The 19,280-nt window shown below is 42.5% G+C and overlaps 1 protein-coding gene across 3 annotated transcripts in view; it reads right to left on the bottom strand.

The window, feature by feature from the left end:
* Nucleotides 1-4,290: 4,290 nt before the first annotated feature.
* Nucleotides 4,291-19,280, bottom strand: part of LY75 (lymphocyte antigen 75) — a 187,761-nt gene continuing 172,771 nt past the window's right edge. For all 3 annotated transcript variants that reach the window (XM_033944549.1, XM_033944550.1, XM_033944551.1), the window contains exons 32-35: nucleotides 13,919-14,089; nucleotides 9,015-9,137; nucleotides 8,367-8,534; nucleotides 4,291-5,981 (exon numbers count right to left, since the gene is read on the bottom strand). In XM_033944549.1, the coding sequence (XP_033800440.1) occupies nucleotides 5,809-5,981; nucleotides 8,367-8,534; nucleotides 9,015-9,137; nucleotides 13,919-14,089 (635 nt within the window). In that variant the 3' untranslated portion in view covers nucleotides 4,291-5,808. The remainder of the gene's footprint in view (nucleotides 5,982-8,366; nucleotides 8,535-9,014; nucleotides 9,138-13,918; nucleotides 14,090-19,280) is intronic.

Raw genomic sequence — 19,280 nt, 5'->3', positions numbered from 1 at the left:
ATCATGGACCATCCACAACACTTTCTCTTTGGCTGTTGCCACCATCATCCCTACTCACAGACAGTATAATCTTTACCGTATCTTTGTAGTTTTGGCACACTATCTTTCAGCTTCTGAACAGCTCTGAAGACAGAAGTCAGGGTTTGGAGCATTCTATTTGTTATCTGGTCGCTGACAAAATAAATACTTGCTGTACCTATCTGCAGCGCCTGACCTATTCCAACATGCAATAAAGCAGGGAAGGGAAAGGTCTACCATTTTGAAGAGGAGGGCCTGCCAGCAGGAGGGAGTGGGCATCCCCCCCTGCTGATCTTCCAAATAAAGTATGGGCGGGGGGGGGGTGTCATGGTGTTAGGGGTTTTACAGCCAGTCAGATGGGAAGAAGGAAGGAGCATTGCCTCCTTGAGGGGGGGTCAGGTCCTTGAGAGAGCTTGGCCCAGCCCACTAGGGATTTTTTTTGAAGGGCTGGCGGGAATTGGCTTGGGTTCCCCATCAGCTGATTCACATCTTCCCCTGCCGGTGGGTGGAGCCATGATCAGCTGATTGGGGCTCTGGAGCCAGCAGCTGGGAAGGAAGAATGGCAGCGGGTGTTTTATTTTTTTTAAGGGGACGTAGCTGTTGTGCTTGTGATGTTTGTGTGCACAACAGCTACCCGCAGCTTCAGAGTTGTCAGAAATTAGCGCCCCTAAAAGGGGGAGGGGTATTCCCTTTTGAGCATTGCTAGGCGAGCTCATTTAAGTACTAATGAGTTCCCAGCAATGCATTTGCATAGGGTTTTCAGTGGCTTCTACTATGATCGATAGCAGCCACTGTGCACCCTTCTGAGCATTAGCAGGAGAGTTTCCTTGCAAGTAAAACTGGTTAAAACCAGTCTTATTTGCAAGGAAACCTTTTGTGCATTAGGGCCTCAGTGCCTAAGCTATTTTCACAATAGGATTTAAAAATACATTCTGGGTGGCTATGTGTAGACAAAAGGTTTAATACTTTCAGTACATCTTGAATGCATGGCTGCCACCCAATGGAAACAGCCAAACACGCTCCCATTCCCAGAAGCATCTACTGCCTCTCCACGTCATCTTGCTCCAAGCACTCACTGCCACGCTGTACCTCCTCATTTTCCACAGCAGCATCGGAAGGCCCTAGATCCCAGCCCTATCCATGTCCAGTAGCAGTTCTCGCATGGTTTCTCCTTTCACTAGGAAATGTGCTTTGAAGGAAGAGCTTCTGCATGAGATGTGGGCATATGAAGATTCAAATTTCTCACCTACTGGAAGGGGAATGACACTAGCACTACCGATTTGTGGACAGTCGCAAGGTCCTACACCACCTTGCTGCTTTAGAAAAATGAAATGCAGGTTGGCAGAAGGAACTTACGGGAATATAGTGAGATAAACCATGCATGTAGTGCTCAACCTGCAGGGATTTGAAGGGGGTGGGGGCAAGAGGTGGTGAATAGAGAGAAAGCAGCACCAAATTTTGATCCTGCTGATGGTGGCAAAATTCTTTGCACCAGCTTTACTTGAATGATCCACAATTTCTGTCTGACTGGATCTCTAGGGAAACTGAATATAATTTTTTTCATCTTCACACCAATAGTGCAAACGCTTAACAAAACATGTTATTACATACTACAGTATATGAGTACCAAAGAAAATAACAGTGGCTACACCTAAATCATTGTAGGTCTACATCCATTCCTAATAAAGTCTATTAGAGTTTAAGAGATGTCAGATTACAGATGGTGCATCACAGCTTTTAACTAATGCGCCAGAGAATTCAGAGACAGTAATATACTTTGAAGAATATTAGCCCTATAGTTAAGCTGCAAGTATTTACACTTCTCCCTCCGGATTCACGGGAGATAGGAGCAGAGCTGGACCGCGAATGGCGAAAAACCGCAAATATCCGGCTCTGACCCACCCCCACCTCCCTCCCGCCTTCCCAGGTGGTCTAGCGGGCTTTCGAGGCAGGAGCGATCTTCCTACGCTCCTGCCCCGTGCAGATCGCCATTAGAAAATGGCTGCTGTGAGTTCCCGTAGTCTCTTGAGACTACGACGGGAACTCCCTACAGCTATTTCCTAATGGCGATCTGCACGGGGCAGGAGCGTAGGAAGATCGCTCCTGCCCCGAAAGCCCGCTAGACCACCAGGTAAGGCCGGGATGCTGGGGGGAAGACTTAAGGATGTTTTTTTTTTCTTTTTTCCCCCTCCCCCAAAAAATCACAAATATGTGAAATTGCGATTACTGAAACCGCGAATGGGGAGGGGGAAGTGTACACACAAAATTTTAATACTGCACACTCTACCATATGGACATATCAAAGTATTACAGTATTAAAACTAATCTACTAAAGGTTTTCTCTTAGAATAAGCAGCATCATTAAAAAAATCTTTTTAAAACGGTATCAGCATAGTTTACTACCTATTAATATCCCCAGCTTTTATGTACCTTAAAATAACTATTCATGCTCATGTTTTTTTCTTTTTCCCCAAAATGTCTAACAAAATTGAGTGAAACTTTTTTCCCCCCTCTATAGTTCAATGTCTTGGGCTTGTGTATAATTGTAAAATATTTTGGTCCAATTTATCCTCTTGGAGGAGGAGGAGCTGGAAAACCACTGGGAAATTATTTGCTTAAGGAAAACAAAATTTGCCTTTTCTGCTGCCAAACTGATTTCAGTGCAAACTGCCAGAGCCGTGGAGGGGCATAATCAAACAAATACATCTAAGTCCATTTTGGGCCTAAGTTGCTAGTCGCCCATAGCTGGCAGTGTCCAAAGTCCATTCCTGAAAAATATGTGCAAAATATATTTTTTTTCAATAATCATCCAATTATACGTCCAGCCATTTGATCATCCAGACCGCTAAGTCGTCTATCGTTATACCCCATTCTCATCCAAAAATTCGTTCAAGTCTGAACCGCCTAGAACAAGACCTTTTGGACATGGGAGGGGCCAGCAAAGTGATGGACTGGACACCCAGACATGGCAACATAGTAATGGGGCACCTTACAGGGCACTGCTGCGAACTTCACAAAAAGGGTGCCATATAAACATCTCACCACAATTCCCTTATAGGTCATGGTGAGCCCCCCCAAACCCTACTAGACCCACCTGTCTACAACCCCAATAACCCCCGACTACTTAAGCCACCTCTGTGCTGCTCTACTAGGCTTTCCTATGCCAGGTGCTGATGTTCTGGAGGCAGATATGTACGTTGTTATTCCGATTTTTATGGTGTTGTGGGGGGTCAGTGATCACTGGGGCAGTGTGTGTGTGTGGGGGGGGGAGGGGTCTGCACTTTGTGTCTGCAGTGGTTATGTGGTCACTTTGGATACCTTTTGGTGTTTTTACATCGCCTAAGTCACAACGTACAAGTTCCATCTAGGCAGTCTCGTTAAACTTTCGGTTATACTTGCAGTATGACTAAGTCTAGCTCAGCCCATGTTCCGCCTAAATCCCGCCCTCACCACTCCTCCTAAATATGCCCCTTTCAGCTCTGGGCGTACAGCAGCACTGAAAAGGCCTAAGCTGTTTTTAGATATGCCTAAAACCCGTTTTGATTATCAGCACGTGGACGACTTGTCTTTAAGGTCGTCCAAGTGCCGATTTAGGTGGGCTTTTAGATGCATTTCTGTTTCAATTATGAGCCCCATAGGGTTCAACTGGCAATAGTGAAACAAAAATATGTTATGGCTGTAGGCAGGTTGAGAGCCTATAGAGGGGCACCAAAAGACCATTTCAAATGGGACATTTATAAGAAAGACAGGAGGAATGGAAACAGAGCCTGTATTAATTTAAGGTGTATGGAAGCCAGGGCAATGCATGACTGTATGATACCTGCCCTTTAAAAGAAAAAAAGGAGCATGCTATAGCACTATTTCCCTTAAAGCATTAACCAATTCTTTTGGCATGAATTGCTAATTTTTAAACACGCTTTACATTTCTCCAAAGCATTTGACTTTTGTGCCATGCACACAGTAAATATAAAATATTTGGTTCTGGAGCAGATTTAAGATTTTGACACCCATAGCAAGACCAAACAGCAGATTCTGGAGCCAGAGAAGTGCACTAACACCCGGCCTTAAAGCAAACGTTAGAAGAAGCTTCTCTGTGGTCTGGATATTTGGTAATTTCAAAATTTGGCTCCCGAGCCAATTGCCCATCTTGCCTATGCCTAAAACTCATGTCTATTTGGTGCAACATTCCAATTTCAGCAGTCATGTCAACTACAACTGTTCAACCCATTTGCTGCACCATAAACCGAAACATTAAATACTCATACTCAGAAAAACAGGCATGATAACCGATCATATTTTTTAAAAAAATCCTTTTTCCATAGCTTCAGACTGGGAGAAACACTTGATAGTAAAGGTCACAAAGGTTTAAAATATAAATAGAATAAGTCAAGTATCAGTGTAAGGCATACAGTGTAACTTGTTCTATGCTATCTTTAGTGCACATGCCTATCTGAACAGCTTTTATGGGGAGATGGAAGGAGGCTGAGACCAGTTGTTGCATCCCCTCAAGAGTAATTTTCTTTGACAAAATTTTTTTTTTTTAAAAAGGTGGTGGTGGTGGGGGAGGGGGGTCTCACTTTGGGGCCAGTCATGGCCTCTGTCTTCCACACTAGCTGGAATGGGGGAAACAAAGTTTAAAAGGTCAGTAACCTGGAAGAAAATCACCACTGCTACCTCCCTTTGAGCTTCTAGATCAGTCAGAAATGAAGTTGGTATCCGATACCATAAGCTTTCATTTGTAACTACTGTGGATTACCCCACCTTCCCCATCTAATTTCGTTCAGTCACTGCAGCAATAGCCCTCAATTGGTAACCGTATGCCAGTTTCTTTGGGAACCCTTCAATTATGGTTCCTAAGTATGGCCATGAGATGTACTCATGGGGGAGGAGTTCACTGCTGCCCAATGACCAGAGCTTCCTTCTCACTCTACCCTAGAAGCTGTTAGCTGCAGCATTGTCAGCTGGTTTGCAGACTAGTCAAGCTGAGGTCTTCCGCCTACCACTGGATTAGTCCTATCTGAACAATTTTTGTATCACTCCCTGAGAAAAAAATTTAATTGTCCTAATGCATAACATACTGTTAAATCAAAGCCATTGTTAGTGGGCTTCGTATACATGCTAGCTGGATCATTTCCTCTAACCAGAGGTTGGCTTTTTTTAATGCCAAATTTAATGCAAAATATCATTCAGCATGACTCTGAAGGATTTAATTGCTAATTTAAATCTAGACAAGCCTGCAAGTGCTCTCCCAGAGAATCTGTTATAAATTCAAGAGATAAAACTGGGAAACGTAGAATTTTAAAAATGAAAAAAGACCCAGCCTAACAAAATAAAATATAAACCCTACTTTGGAGAACAAGCAGGTATTTTAAAACTACACGTGCAAGCTACAACTACTGATCTTAGCAACTCGTCATTTGTGAATACTTATGCCTCAGCATGAAATTAAAAGCAGACTACTATCAAATGTGTTCGTGCATGTTTTCATAGCCTATATGTTTTTCACTGCACATCTTATTTAACTTTTAAACACCAGCTTTGCAAATAAGAACAAACAGAAAACTAGGTGGCATGGATCAGTATCTTCTCCAAATCTGACCTGAACATTAGCAGATGAAAAGAGTTTAAAATCCTGAGGAACTTACACAATAATCAACATAGTACCATATAAAAGTAGATGGCCTTCACGTCCTATTTATCAATTTTCTTCTATTTTTCTTCAGGATTTAAGTCTTTAAATAAAAAGCTGCTAGATGTGCAAACTGAAAATGCAAACATTTAGAATCAAGTCTAATTGACATCACTGATGAACATACTTTCAGCTTCATCCAGACTACGCTGGTAACGTACTGGTGAAAAAAGGACTGCTTTTTTCTTTTTATACAGGTACACAACCAGTCCAGCAATGAGTGCCAGGATAATTATCACAGCAAATGCAATAGCCACACCAGTGTGATTAGTTCCTGCAAGGGAAAAATTGCTCAATTAATCTTAAAAGAAGGTGAAGGTTATGAAATATCTTTGGAAGTCAAACAAGCAATTAACCTAATGTTATCATAGGGCATGAGGGCTGCAATCTAGTCAGTATTTCCCCAATGAATATGCATGATATCTATTTCCATACAGTGGAGGCAATGCATGCAAATAGATCTCATGCATATTTGTTGGGGAAATCCTGAAAATCCGACAGAATTGCAGTCCTCGTTCCCCACCCCTATCATAGGGTAAGCTGCAATATCTCAATTCTGTCATGAAAAAAAATGTACTTTTACTTTACTCTTGTAAATTAAGTAGAGCCTGACCAAAACCAGGATCTTTTATTTTGACTGAAATTGAATCTGCGACCACTTCCAGCAGCCAGCAAATCTGAAAATGAAACAAGCCAGGCTCTGCCCACTGCCATTGCCCCTCCCCCACCTTCCCCATTGCAGTCACCCATCCCCCCTGGGCCCAACTTAGATGCCCTGATGGTCTAGTGCAGTGTTTCACAACACTTGGTACGCATACTCTTGGTGGTATGCAGACCACCTGTTGGGGGCATGTGGCCTGGTCGCCGGTGCGGCTCCCTCCCTGCCGGGGATCCCTGCCTGCTCCCCAGATCCCTCCCTGCCTGCTGCACTACACCCCATCCCTGAAGCCAAACCTGCCACCTCGTCAGAGCCAATACGATCCACCTCCCCCAGTAGCAATTCTGCGCAGGGAAGGGCCAGGGCACATGCAGAGACTCACATGCTGCATGCGACTGGCCCACAAGCATTCCCACTGACATCAATACTGATGTTGGAGAGAAGGTTCTGGGCCAACCAATCGCTGCCTGGCTGGCCCGGAGCCTTCTCTCTGATGTCAGAATTGACGTCAGGGGGAAGGCTTGTGAGCTGGCTGCATGTGCAGCGCCGTGGCCCGTCCTTGTGTGAAGTTGCTGCTGGGGAGGGGGGAAGGATCCCATAGGAATAATGGGAGTATACACTGTGACTTCTGGTGCCTGTCAGCTTGCAGCAGCCTTCCTGCAGGGAAAGGATTTCTGCCTCAGATATTGTCACAACTGGACCGTTGATGGAAATCTTCTGGCTGCTGGTCAGAGAGAACTCGACCATGGACTCCCACCCCTGAAATTCCTCACATAGCGATAAGGGGAGAAACTTTGCAGTCGGCTCCCTGATACCAAGAGGGTTGTTAGATAGAGGCCCCACAGCCTGTGCACAGGTCCCTGATTAAATCAGCTGGTGAGCAGCCACCTGGGGAACAGAACCCAAGCTCTTGAGGGGAAACAAAGCAGGCTGGAAGCAGCAGTCCTCCCAACAAGGGGACTTCCTAGCACCAAAGCCATGAAGAAACTCAAAAAACCAACGGAAATATACCCAAAAATAACAAAAAGAAGCAGATCAGAACATCTTCTGAGTTCACTTGCACAAGGAAAAACTGAAGAGGGAGCTGCTCTCCACTGCAGAAGGGGAGGAGCTCAAGATCTTAAAGTGACACCCTTCTGCAATTTCGCAGTTAATGGGAATCAACATCTAAAATAAGGACTCCTGTGTATATGTAACAGAAGAAGAGGTTACAGCACAGCAGTCTTTGGGTGTTCAGCGACTGTATATGGAGTATAGGGAAAGGGATGCAAGTACAATGGGGAGCAGGGAATGACTCGCATCATCACTTCTCTCCCCCTCCTTCCTACCACAAGCCCCCCTTCCTTTCTGTCTAATACTCAGGCCTCCCTCCCTTTCCTACTTATCATCCATCTTTTCCTTCCCTCTATTACCTGACAGATACTTGTAGTGGGAGGACAGTGTTGAGGAACTGGCCATGTGTGTCTTTAGGATGGTATAAATGTGAGTGAGTGACAGTAACCTCTTAAGTTAGAGGGTGGTGACAGCATCATTTAACAAAGTAAAGTAGAAGCACGCAACAGCAGCCGTGCATGGTGCTGCTTCAGCTAGATGTGATGGAAAGTGTACTGGGGAAGCAAGAGCAAGTGAGATTGCATGAAATGAAAGCCAGCAATATGCACTCCTGGAAATCAAGGGTTGTGACACTCAGCTACAGAGCTCTGAATGTGCTACTACAGGTGTTGGCCAGGCCCAGAATGAGTAGGCAGAGAGATACCATGATGATTCATGGCTGCTGGCTTCAGTTCCAGGAGGCCCCCATTCACTCTATCTGTTCATCCCAAGACCACCTGCAGTGGCAGCAGTGGGTTCTGCAGCTCACAGTATTTCAGACGGGAAGGAGGGGTAGCAGCGTGTGATCTTTCAGACTGGGCACAGTACACATACAGACACCTATGCAAAAAAGGGTTATGTTGCCTGCTATTACTTTAAGAACTAAAGAGAGAGAATGAGAATGCATACCTAGAGAAGTTTTGCAAACAATTCTGCTTTGAGGACCTTTACAATTAACTTTCTTCCACATTCCATTTGTGGATAAAATAACACCACAGGTACTATTAGTATCGGGGACTCCAGTTTCCCAGTTGGCATAGTCAACAACTGAACCATCTACCCATTTCAGTGGTGGACCTGCAAAAAACAAAAACATAACAAAAAAAGGGTAATATTGTGTAGAGTTCAACGGCTCCCCCTTCTGCTTCTATTCCTTTCTCTCCTCTCTTTTACCTTCCAAAGTATTTAGATCAATGCTGTCTTGTTAAAATGTTTATTTTATTTTTATTTTTCCTCTAACTCTACTTTTCACTTCTCTATTACCCTCTAGGTACTTTAGTTAGATTGTGAGCCTTCGGGACAGTAAAGGAATTTTTCAAGTACCTTTCTTATTTCTAATCTTAATGTATATTTTCTGTAAACCGCTTAGAACCTAACGGATGTAGCGGTATATAAGAAATAAATTACATTACATTACATTACATAGAGTTCCATTTTTTGGATTCTGACATATTCCAAGTACTTTCAAGTGTATAGTTCATAGCATATAAAGAGTATTTTGACAAATAAATTTCTCCATCATATAATGTGACCGTACAAGACACCTATACTTCTTACTTGTGGAGCCATATGAAAATCCCAGCCAAACTCTTGCTGTAATGATGACATGATCCCTGATGTGTTTGCTAATAAAGGCATTTTCTTCTTCATCCTTAATAGTCAGAAGTGTTGAGGATGAATCTGAGAGAGAAAATGGCAGCAGTCAAAAACTGATCCTTTAGTTGCACCATTTCTGTTCACCAAACTCAACTCCCCATAAAACATAACCACGCTGCAAATGGCCATAAAAAAAAGTGCTTCTCTGCTTCAAGAATTTAGAAAAACTCAGAATTTCATGAATAATAATGTTTTATTTTGTCCTTTTTTCCTTGGTTAACTATTCTTTAAAACTCATGGTAAATAATACATAAATGCTTCTTATGAATATGAAGAAATTCTGAAGGAGTAGAGTAATTCACAGACTTAAAACAGACTTGTAACATGTCCCTGTTCTGCCCTACTCAAAGAAAATTCATTTTTCTCTCTGGTTAAATAGGTTCTTTGGTCTCTTTGTCTTAGCCTGGTAGAAGTCAGTGAAAATGTCTGCAAACACTCAAAAATGACAGGTCCCATCATTAATTGCCATGTTGTTATCACAGCACTGAAGTTCACCTTCTCTCTAGCCAGGTTACATTGTTGTAAATTCTCTGGTGCAGGGGAAAGGCTTCTTATTCCTCAAATAAGCCTTACTAATTGCTATAATGAAAACCTCTAGGCTACAAAACAGATCTCTCCTGGCTTTTTGGATCTCAGATCCAAAGTACTATTTTTTTTTTTTTTAATCACTCAAACTGACAAGGATATGTTTTGCTGGCTACAACAGTAGAATCAACTAGCAAGGATGTGTTTTGCTACACCAGTGGAATCAATATTGAACGCTTTACCTTCAAATTACAAATTAATAAAGCTTATCACTAAAGAGGTACACAAACTCACTTTCATCATGTGGTCCTGCTAAAACACTGTACTTACAGTTTTACTGAGTGCATAAAACAGAGAAAATATTTTTTTTAACTTGTTAAGAAATGTGAATAATTGTATAGCTAGCTGCCTGTCTGTAAAATAAGCAAACATTTAAGAATATATAAATAATTCACCGTATAAGAACACTTTAAAATTTGCAATTTTCACACTAGTGGAAGCAGTGTTGTGCACTTGACATGATCAATTTGCATTTTCTCTGGTGCACATATATCTGCAATAACAGAACGAAAACCTACAGGGTCAGTACTCAAAGTGTTTAAATCACTTGTCTGGGGATAACCGTGGATATTTAGCAGCAGCTAACTGGTTATGTTCAAACAATTTTATTAAATTTTGCACATAGCAAAGTTATAACAAGAAATAACTGAACAGAATACAAGCAACTAAATGGAACTTCGCCGATAAATAGGAGCAAAAATAAGACAGATATCAAAATATCCCCCCCTATCCCACACCCTCCACCTATACTCCCCTCCTACCCATCTCCACTCTTCCCTCCCACCCCTCATGGACCTCTCCCCCCCATGACCTGGCAGATCCTAAATGGATAGTCTAAAAAACCTCACAGAACTAAAAGATGCCTCATTAGGGGGACAAACAGATCCCAGGGCTGGTCTCCTATAACCCTAGGGGCTCGCAACTATCCATGGCCTCCCCTCCAAAAAGTCCCCCTCTTCCCCCCCCCCACAAAGGGAATACCAAAACTCAAAGCCTGCTAGGTGTCCAGCCGATCCCCAACAGTTAACTGGTTAATGCTGCTCATTATCTGCCTTAGCTGAAACTGGCTTATCTGTAGGGTGGAGTTGGCACATGCAGTGGTTAAGTGCTAATATTTAGCAGTCCTATTTTAATGTGGTTCACCTTATGTGGTTAAGTGCTGAGTATTGCACTTAACTGTGGCTGAGTATGCCTGGATATTCAATGCTGATGCCCACAAAAGGCTTGGCATTGAATATCTGGGGAATACTTCTGGCAGCATCCCCCCCCCAACAAAAAGAACCACTAACTTCCATTGGTTGAATATTTACCCCTATGGAGCTTAATAGTATACACAATATATTTGAAAACAAGGCGTTTTAGCATGGACTGGCATGGTAAATGCCCAAAAGCCCATACTAATTTAAAGAGCTTCAGGGCTTTTGCCACAGAGCACTTGCTAGCGCCACTTTGTAAAAAGGGGCCTATATGATGAACATAAGAATAGCCTTACTGGGTCAGACCAATGGCCCATCAAGTCCAGTAGCCTGATCTCACAGTGGCCAATCCAGGTCACTAGTACCTGGCCAAAACCCAAGAAATAGCAACATTCCATGCTACCGATCCAGGGCAAGCAGTGGCTTCCCCTGTGTCTTTCTCAATAACAGACTATGGACTTTTCCTCCAGGAAATGGTCCAAACCTTTCTTAAAACCAGCTACGCTATCCGCTCTTGCCACAACCTCTGGCAATGCGGTCCAGAGCTTAACTATTCACTGAGTGAAAAAATATTTCCTCCTATTGGTTTTAAAAGTATTTCCCTGTAACTTCATCAAGTGTAAGTTTTTGACGGAGTGAAAAACCGATCCACTTGTACCCGTTCTACTCCACTCAGGATTTTGTAACTTCTTTTTTTTTTTTTAATAATTCTTTATTCATTTTCAATCTTACAACAAGTGTACAACCATTAAAACAATACAAATAAACATATCACTAGACTTCAATCATATCTTCCCTCAGTTGTCTCTTTTCCAAGCTGAAGAGCCCTAACTTTTTTAGTCTTTCCTATTATGAGAGGAATTTCATCTTTTCATGAAAAGCTGCTTTCTCTTTTAAATTGGTCACTGCTTGAATGGGTCATGATTTTCTTCAGTTGAGAATATTTTCACAGCTGGATAACTCTAGGGTCCTGAATTAGTGCACATGGCAAGGGGCTTTGTTGACCAGCATCAGAAATACTAATAGCAAAACAGACTCTTCAGCTTGAGGTGCTTTCCATAGTTTCATAACCCACATAAATAAGTCAGAGCTAATAAAAATAAAAAAAATATCCCCACAAACAAATATGTAAGGCATTACAAGAATCTACCCCCCCAAAAAAACAAACAAACAAAAAAATAAAACTAAAAAGCTATAATCAACAGACCATTTTGAAGGCTAAATGGCCAAAATGCTTCTTCATGCTTATTTAGATTGGGGGGGTGAGCTCTTCTTTATTGCACAGCACTGAAAACATCCTGGGAAAAATGTGCAAATGCCCAATCTTATGATAACACTATTTGCATGTGTAGATGCAACAGGATGCATAGATTTAAATGGAGCATGTTCTGAGTGGTCCCAATATAGATGTATTTCCCATTTTAAAGTGGAAGCACATACATATTTTAAAATATTTCCATGTTGGTGTACCTCTAAGTTGCTGAAGTGTCTGCTGCTCATTTGGTCCTAGGGGTCTCCACCAGTGACAGAGGGGATAATTGTGTTTACCTTAGTGATGTCTAACACTACCTCAAGAAGTCCCCTCCAAATTATTTCATGTGGCTCATTAACTGATTCCGTCATCACCGTAGACATTTCATCATATGTTCAACTAAATGTATTCAAACTATGTGTGGAAAATTAGCGGTAAATTGAGGGGGGGGAGGCATGCCAGTACACATCTGCACCTGTTATTTTGCACTTAAATATGATCCTTGATAACACTTCTTACATATAAAATTTTCACAAGGCTCATATGCAGGCACAGAAGAGCAGCGTTTCACCACCTTGATCTGCCACAAATCACATGACACTCACTACCAGAGATACTTCATCATATATTCAAGCTTAAATCATTCAAATTATACGTGCAGAAAACTTGCAACAAATAGGGTGGAAGAGCATGCTGGTAATTGTAGCTTCTTTGTGCGCATGTCCAAAGGAATTTGAAAGTGCTAGCACACATGGACACCCTTCTTTTGTGCCTATGTATGAGTTTCGCTGAACATGTACCAAAACCACACACCAGATTCTCTTTCCTGTTTTATCCACACAGGTCTCCAAGATGCTACCTTGCTTCATCCCCTTTATCCTGTTCACATCCTCTCCAACCTGTGATATGTGCTATGTAACTGCCTGCCAGTGATGAACTGTTGCACTTTCAAACTTACATTACCCTTGTGCACAAGTTTTCCACGCTTATTCATTGTGCATTATGTTAAACGTACTATTTTAGAGGGGAATATTTTTGCTCAATTTGCCACACAAGTTTTCCATACATATGATTCAAGTAAGTTTAACTTTTTGCATGTGATGGTGTCAGGTGATAAACAGTTCTTCTGTGTCTAAACATTAGCCTTATGAAAATTGTGTGTGTAAGAAGTTTTAGCAAGGATCTTATCTAGATGCAAAAGAACAGGCACGGATGAGTGCTGGCCTACCCCCCCACCTTCCATTTGCCACAAGTTTTCTGTGTATATTATTTGAATACATTCAGTTTGAACACTTGATGAAGTGTTGCTGGATGAAATGTCCATGGTGATGAAGTGTCACATGATGGAACAGGCTCGGTGATGAATTGTCTCAGTGATGACGTATCAGATGATAAAATGTCATCAATCATGGCCTTCTATTCATTTTATAAAAGACTCTATACTCAGCAGTCTTTTGTAAAATACATGAGAAATTGTGAACATTCTATACAAAATGGGGCTTAAGTTATTTTTTAAGGCACTAGTAGTCACAGAACAGTTATAGACAGCTGCTATGGCAAGCAAGTGAGGGAAGGGAGGTTTAGAAAATCTGAATTTTGGGTCTTTCTTTGCCTGGTTATGCATTCAATATTACAGAATTTCACATGGTTTAGGGCTTAGGGGCAAATTCTGGAGAAAGACTTGTAATAAATCAATACAAAGCCATTGTGTGTAAACAAAAAACTACCCCAACTCTACTGACATAACTAAATAGTTGGAAACAAAAACATACCAAGTTCCTGGCAGATTTTATTAGCTTCCTCTATGGAAAAGACTGAGAAATTGTATAGGTGTGCATCAAAGCCATAGCAATGATTTTTATATCGAATCCACTGTCCGTTGTCAGAACTCTGGGGACATCTGGATGAACTTTCAGTTTGTAGTGATTTTTCTTCTGTAAAAGCTGAAACATCACATTATTTAAGTTAAAGAAGATATAAAAACTCTGCCAAATACCACTAAACATTGATGACTGTTCACAAAGCATTTCCCCTAGAAACTTATCCTGTACTTCCACGGATTAAAAAAAATTCTACTTTTCTGTCTCATTTATATACCCCTCATGTTTTAATAAAATAAGTTCATCATTTAAGCTAATTTTACTACCACACACTAAAGAAAAGAAAACTTAACATTTGTAAACATAATTGATGTCAAGAAGTTCAGGGCCAATTTTTTACACGTACAAACAGTTCCTTCATATTGTGACAAACTTACTGCAATCCCAAGGTTTGCCACAGGGAAATGTAGGAAAGTATACAAACCCCGGTGCAGAAGGGCTGACCAGGTCAGTGCCCATGACAATAAGTTAGCTGACTACCCTGTGAGTAAGGATGAGGAAATGGAAATTGAACAGGAAAGCTTAGACTTATCTGAAGCAGTCCCAAAGCCAGGCAGGAAGAATCTGCCTTGCTATTGTCTAATGCCTGTAAGGCAGAAAGCCCACAAGCAATTTCCCCTCAGAGAAACAGCACAGGCTGAGGGAGGAATTCCCTTCCCCCATCCAAAGCCAAGTTCTTTCCCTCAGCTTAAAGCCAGGCTCGTCAGAGAGCAAAGGGTGAGGAGAATGAGGCTTGGGAGAAACAGCAGGATGGGGCTGAGCTTGCCTCAGACCCTGCAGGGCAGTTCATCAGCACGGACTGGGAGATGACTGAGGAGCAGACTGGTAATTTGTCTACAGAATTCCTTCCCCCAGAGCCAATGTGGTGGAAGATAGTAGTACTGTGGAGGAGAGCTGGCCAGAGGAAATGGAGAGCTGAACACACTGGGAAAAGGTTTTTTTTTCTGGCTGTGTTTTTCTGTTTCTCTCATTGAGCTAATGAATGTGGGAGTTATCAAAGGAACGTAATCCTGTACTACAGTTTTCACATGCTAGTTTGCTGGACTTGTGAAAGGCACAGTAATCTCCTCTTTAGGAAATGTGCACAGTTAAACCAAACGCTAGGCTGTAATTCTAGCCAGGTTAAACTCTAAGGTTCCCTGGTTATAGGACTCCGTGCAAGAGCCCAGCTGTGAACTGATTGCCATAGCAACTAGGTAATTGAATTAGCCTGCATGCCTCCTAGGAAAAGGAGATTAATCCTCAAGCCTGCTCTGTTTCTGTGTGGAAAGTCCAGCCCAGCTGGAGAGAGAGTACACTATAGGAAAAGTACAGAATGTCTCTTAAACATGAATAGGAATGTCTCCTCTGTAGCTCTACAGTGAAAAGTTATTTTTGCCAACTGTTTCACCTCTAAGCCTTATGAAGAGCTAAATGACTGTATATGATTTGCCAAGCCCGCCCAGAGCTGATTCCTGAGTGTTGCTAAATGGAATGAACTTTTTCTTTTTGATTTTGTATTATGTTCATGCTACCAGGGAAACCTGGATGGCACAGTGATTCTATGGCCGGTGGCCGAATAAAAGCTTATCTTTTTGCACCAAGGCCATTCTGACAAATGTGTTTTCTTCATAGCCCTTGGGAGTAAGCTTAGTTAGGCATTTGCCTAGTGGCGGCCAACTTGAAAGGACACCCTAATTCTAAAGGGACCATGCCAGTAGCAAACATCGCTGGCAAGATAAGCCTGTGGTAATATCAATAGACCGTGTCACCACTGACCATCTCCAGTGATGGTTGTTCCTGCTTGAAAGACTGGATGTTTATATTATTGGAGGGGAAACCTGCTACCTTTCAGCATCACTGAAGGGGAAGCACTGAACCACTACCCTCCCGATAGTCCTATTTAAACTTAGTTGGGGGGGGGGGGGTGAATTCCTTCTCAACTAAGCCAATTTTATGATGTTAGAAGATTCTCCTGGAAACCAGCTCTGAGGAATTGAAAGTGTTCACTTTCATAGTGTTTGTAGTAGCCACCTACAAAACTACATATGGTAGATAATCTTACCTCGCAGTAACACCTTCAAAATCTCATGTGAAATAACACATCACAGCTAGATATGCTTGTATGATAACTACTTACACACAACTACTTGAAACACCCCTAATTTATGACAGAAAGCCAGTGGCACACATATAAATGCCACCATGCTCATTTCCTTCTCTGCACTTCTGCCTGCAACTGTATCCCTCCATCTCATTTCTCAGGTAGAATCCCTTATCTCCTGGCTCCATGTTCTTGACTTTATCCCTGCAGCAGTAGCATAGCCACGGGTGGGTAGGGGTCCACCCAGTTTTAGTTCAAGCCCACCCAGTTGCAGTGAGTATTGTTAATATAGCTGACAGGGATCCCCAAGCCCTGCCATCTGAAGAGTCCTCTCTGGATTCTTCCCGAGCTGTCTAAACCTTAGGGCAGTTGGTAGCATGCTTCCACCACCGACCCTGAGAGCTTTCCGCACATGCTCAGTTCATTCATATAAATGGAACATGCATGGGAGTTCTCCGTGTTAGTATCTGCTCTTTTCTTCCAACCTTGAGGTTGCTGGGTAAATAAGGTATTTTATTAGTAAGATGGGGAAAAGTGAGGTAGTTGTGAAAGCTTGGAATACTATGAATTGAAAATTTCCCTTTTAAAATTTACTATTTCTCTTGACAAGCTCTGATATTGAGAAAGGCTATGGTCAGGGATTGAACGTAGGGGGAATGGAGAGTAGTACTAATTCCCATTCCTCACAAAAAATGTTAAAAATATTATTCCTCCATTATATCTCCCAGAAGGTAGAATTGGTGGGGGCACTGGGTTATGTGACTCTAAAGAAGCAGTACTGCAGCAGCAAGAAGAGGTGGCAGGAGACCATTGGCAGAGTTGCGGGGAGGGGGGCAGAAGGGAGATGTAGAGGCTCATTCTCAAAACACTTAGACATACAAAGTATCATAGAAACTTATGGTACACTTTGCATATCTAAGTGCTTTGAACATGAGCCCCATAATCTCTGTGTATTTCCTGGTTTGGCTCTATGACTTTCTTCCTGCTTAATTGCTGAATCCTTGCTCTCCCTCTTTGCTCTTGGGAAAAACTCTGCAGCCACCTTTCGGTTCTCAATTTGACTCCCTGAGCAGGATGATTGTTCCTGGATACCTGGAGTCATCTTGCAGACAAGCCAGAACACTGGTGTAGTAAGGGAAGGAGGCACCTGGGGCGGTGGTGCCCCCCTCTCCGCGCTCCCACTCCTTCTGCGCCATCCCTGCTCCTTCTCGCCCCTCCATGTCACACTTGTGCTCTCCCTCCCCATCCCCCGTACCTCTAAATCTTTGCCAGCGTGAGTGGCGTTGGCAGCATGCTCCTCATGCCAGCGTTAGATTTCTCTGATGTCACTTCCTGGCCCCGTGACCCAGAAGAGGGGAACAGGCTAGTGTGAGTAACAGGCAGAAGTTGCTCATGCTAGTTAAGATAATACAGAGGTACAAAGTGGGGGGAGGGATGGCGCGAGCATGGCGGGCCGGAGAGGTGCCAGTGCACCCACTGACTCAGCGCCCGGGGCGGGATGCACCCCCCTTACTATGCCACTGGGCCAGAAAACAGTAGCTTATGAGTGCCCTGGGCTGCTGCACATGTTCTAATCTAATCTGGGATTTCTTGATCACTTTGTGCCTATGAAGGTTCAAGGCGATTTACAATTACTTATGAGCCCATTCAAACTTGTGGACTTTACAGAAGAGGCCATGTCAGCAAATTACAATATGAGAAGAGAGCATGCAAAAACAAGAGCCGGACATGTGACGTGAGCTTACAGAGAATTCAGTACACTGCGGGAATCTACAGTCCAAAACAAAAAGAGAGCGAGAAGTGACAGGGATCATGCTGGACAGTTGAAATGGCACGATGATGGTGTTCTACCAATCAACATGTAATCTCTGAGGTTTCAAACTGTGATCCTTGTTGGGCTCCCAGGGCTCAGGGTGAATAAACGGCAAAGAATCTTATATGGACTCTGCAGGCAGGGGGAGCAGGGGGGGGGGCATTGGCCAGTAATCTGTGGGTACCAGAAGTAGTGCAAAGGGGATGGGGAACCAGTCCCTCCCTCCAAATATACTTGGAGACAGGAAGAGCACAGCAGGAAAATGATCCAAGCCCCCAAATATAAAACATCAAATTATACCTGTGCAGGAGAAAAATTAAAATGTGCAGTGTTTTGAATGGGTTGTAATCTGTATAGTTGTTTGGTGCTTAGACCAGCTTATAATGAGTTGCAGTAGTCAAGCTTAGATAGGATGAGCATTTGAACTAAGGTGGCAAAATGATGTTCGTAAAACAAGAGTTGGATCAACCATAAATGTTTCATATTGTAGAAAGTTTTCTTCAATAGGTTGGATATTTGAGGTACATATGAAATCGTAGAATCAAGAATGACTCCAAGTACCTTGGACTTTTTTGTACCTTGAGGTTAGTATTGGAACATAAAATTATTGAATTGGGGACTGACTGCTGGGCGATATGAAGCCAGAGTAGTTTGGTTTTTGTGGTGTTTAGCTTAAGTTTGTTTCTATTGGCCCAGCTAGATATTTTGTTTATTCCTTCTGATATTATTTCTGAGACATTTGAGGAGGTTGGATTCAGCTGTATGAGTAGGAAGATGTCATCAGTCTAGGTGAGGAGTTGTTCTTTTGTGAACTTGATTTCACCCAGTGAGCTCATGAATAGTTTGAATAGGATAGGGAAAAGTGGGGAGCCTTGAGGGACACTACAAAAAGATTAACAACTTTGGGAGTGGGTTTTATTCTTCCACACTTCTCTGTTAGTCAGGAATGAATTAAACCACCTATTGGTGGGCCAATAGGCCACCTATTTTAATTTTGCTTAGTCTTGGTCAACAGTAGGTCATGGTCTACAGAGTTGAAGGCTGCAGAGATGTTGAATTGAAGTAGGATTGCTTATTGTCCTTGCATAGTGCTTGTTTGACTTGAGTTGTTAATGTAAGAAGTAGCAGCTCGGTGCTGTGTAGGGTCCTGAAACCGTATTGTGTTGGATGAAGACATGTTTGCCGAGTTGTTTACAAACTGCAGTTTCAAGCAATTTTGTCAGTATAGGAATTCCTGCAATGGGTCTGTAGTTGGAAGGTATGGATAAATTAGCATCGTGAAATTTAGTTATTGGAGTTAAGTCTATGCATCCCATTTGGTGTAGTAGATGGCCTTTGTGGAGTGAGGCATTAAGAAG

Source organism: Geotrypetes seraphini, chromosome 5, assembly GCF_902459505.1.
Source record: "Geotrypetes seraphini chromosome 5, aGeoSer1.1, whole genome shotgun sequence".
NCBI classification, from domain to species: Eukaryota; Metazoa; Chordata; class Amphibia; order Gymnophiona; family Dermophiidae; genus Geotrypetes; species Geotrypetes seraphini.
This window is presented reverse-complemented; position numbering and strand designations above follow the sequence as displayed.